At 45.4% G+C, this 2,544-nt stretch overlaps 1 protein-coding gene across 1 annotated transcript; it reads right to left on the bottom strand.

Moving 5' to 3' along the window:
• Positions 1–230: 230 nt before the first annotated feature.
• On the bottom strand, positions 231–2,332 carry LOC118559594 (tripartite motif-containing protein 16-like). Its single transcript, XM_036130284.1, has 2 exons — positions 1,571–2,332; positions 231–1,537 (listed from the first exon to the last, which is right to left on the bottom strand). Exons 1-2 carry the CDS (start codon positions 2,102–2,104, stop codon positions 446–448), a joined length of 1,626 nt encoding a protein of 541 aa, XP_035986177.1. The 5' UTR covers positions 2,105–2,332; the 3' UTR covers positions 231–445.
• Between the last annotated feature and the right edge of the window lie 212 nt (positions 2,333–2,544).

A 2,544-nucleotide genomic window follows, 5' to 3' on the forward strand; every position in this document is an offset into this window, starting at 1 on the left:
AATGATCAAACATAGTAAAACATTCAAAATATGATTATTCTCAGATGACAAATTTACAATATTAGATGATATCTGTTGTCTCATATGTGTCTGGACTCAACAAAACGGGTCCAAACCAGAACCGGATCAAAGAACTGGTTCCACTTTTTAAACCTGGGGAATAATTTGACATTTTATTGCTCAGTTCACAGTTTTTGCTGCTAAAAGCAACAAGGAGGAAAAACAGCAAATATTCTGGTTCTGATCAGCTGGTTTAGAAAACAATGATGAGAAATGAACAAACCCAACAGAACCAGAACATCAATTCTGAAGAAAAACAAGTGCTGACAATCTCTGACTATTGATTTCTGTGCAGTTTAGACATAAAACAACAACGATCAAGAAAATAATCTGCTGGTGATTTAAAAACCAGAATCAAAGTCACTGAACCTTCAGTGGATTCTCTCTATTTGGGTTTACAGAACTCAGCAGAACCTACAACATAAACTCCAGCATGTAGCGTCTGAGTGAAGGTGGTCTGGACTCTGTGGAGGAGAGTCATGGTTTCAGAGACGCTGTAGAAGGACAGAATACCTGCTCCGTGATCCAGGTACACTCCTACTCTGGAGGAACCAGGACCTGAGATGGAGGTCCTGATGCGGTTGTGAACAAATGTATAACTTCCTTGGTAACATTCTAATGCCCAAGATTTGTCATTAGCTCCAAATACACATTCATTCCCTCTTCCTGCTCTGCTGATATTCTTGTATGCGACTGCTACAAAAACTTGTATCCCTCTCCACTCCACCTCCCAGTAACAACGTCCAGTCAGACTCTCTCTACTCAGAACCTGAAGATAATCAGTGAATCTGTCTGGATGACTAGAATAAGACTGAGGTTTATTCCTCCATGTCACCTTCCTGTTCCCCTCTGATAGTAACAGACGACTGTTTGCTGTGTTTGGATCCTGTGTGATTTCACATGAATATCTCAAGAATCCAGCTCTGCTCTTTGGTTCTGGTTCTGACAGTAAAACATCCACCTCAGTGAGTCTCAGTGAGATGTTTGTCCATGCGTCTCTCAGGATGTCCTGTAGTTGATCTCTGAGCTCTGACACAGCTGCTGTCACATCCTCAAAGTAGCTCAGAGGACGGATCTTGATGCTGGATGAGTGTGTAGACTCACTGAGTGCTGACAGTGAGGGGTAGTTGTGGAGAAACTGGTTGTGATCCTCTGTGTCTGAGAGCTGCTTCAGCTCAGCGTCTTTCCTCTTCAGCTCAGTGATCTCCTGCTCCAGCTTCTCCTGAAGCTCTTTGACTCGACTCCCTTCAGTTTCCTGCTGGGATCTGATCTGCTGCTTCACATCAGAGCTTCTTTTCTGGATGAGACGGATCAGCTGAGTGAAGATCTTCCCACTGTCCTCCACTGTTTTATCAGCAGAGTGCTTGATGGCCTCCAGCTCCTGTTGAAGCAGCTTCACATCTTTCTCTCTGTCCTGGATTCTCTGCTGGATGTTTTCTCGTCTCACCTCCAGCTCTCTCTGCCTCTCAGTCCTTTCTGCTGCAGCTGACACTGTGTCGTGGCCTTTATGTTCATCCACAGAGCAGAGATAACAGATACACTTCTGATCAGTACGACAGAACATCTTCATCACCTCATCATGACAAGAGCAGATGTTCTCCTGGAGGTTCTTGGAGGGCTTCATCAGCTTGTGTTTCTTTAATGGAGCCACATCATAATGAGGTTGAAGATGTTTCTGACAGAAAGAGGTCAGACAGACTAAACAGGACTCGGTGGCTTTTCGTTTTCTTCCAGAGCAGAAATCACAGGCCACATCTTCAGGTCCAGCATAGCAGAGATCAGCAGGAGCAGCTTGGAGTCCAGTCTTCTTCAGCTGCTCCACTAAAGCTGCTAACATGGTGTTTTTCTTCAGAACGGGCCTCGGTGTGAAGGTCTCCCTGCACTGAGGGCAGCTGTGGATTCCTTTCTGATCCTCTTCATCCCAGAAGTTTCTAATACACTTCATACAGTAGCTGTCTCCACAGGGAATAGTCACCGGATCCTTCAGTAGATCCAGACAGATCGAACAGGACAAGGTTTCTCGGTCCAGCTGGTTCTGCTCCATTTCTCCTCTCGGTCACAGTGACTGTGTGAGTTTCATTTCCTGAAAACAGCAACAGCTCTGAGCTCTGATCTACGAATCACATGTCAGAGCAGAGAGGCTGCAGCCAATCAGCTTTCACCTCCAGCAGATGTTGCTCCACCAGCTTCAAGGTGTGTCTGAGAGCAGGAAGAACAGGGAGGGTTATCAGGTTTTACAGCCTGCAGAATAAGGAGCAGAGGTCGCCTTTATAAAGCTTGCGTTTGAACAAAATGGGCCTGAAACGTGTGAATCACCATTTCCACGCAAAATTCAGATCTAGAATAAAAAATTACTTGTGGGGAAAATGTTCGGTCCTCACGGCAGCTCTGACCCAGGCTGACGCTCATTTTGAAAACGGAGGAAATTGGCGACACAGATGGTAAAGTGGTTGCAGCCAAACTGCGTCATGATTCCTCTCAGAC

Source organism: Fundulus heteroclitus, unplaced genomic scaffold (assembly GCF_011125445.2).
Source record: "Fundulus heteroclitus isolate FHET01 unplaced genomic scaffold, MU-UCD_Fhet_4.1 scaffold_324, whole genome shotgun sequence".
NCBI lineage: Eukaryota > Metazoa > Chordata > Actinopteri > Cyprinodontiformes > Fundulidae > Fundulus > Fundulus heteroclitus.

Excerpts from the sequence above, each read along its gene's own strand:
- LOC118559594 (XM_036130284.1), bottom strand. The coding sequence starts at position 2,104 with ATGGAGCAGAACCAGCTGGACCGAGAAACCTTGTCCTGTTCGATCTGT. Across the intron at positions 1,538-1,570 it reads ATCTCTGCTCTGTGGATGAA|GAAAGGACTGAGAGGCAGAG; the intron begins CATAAAGGCCAC and ends TCAGCTGCAGCA.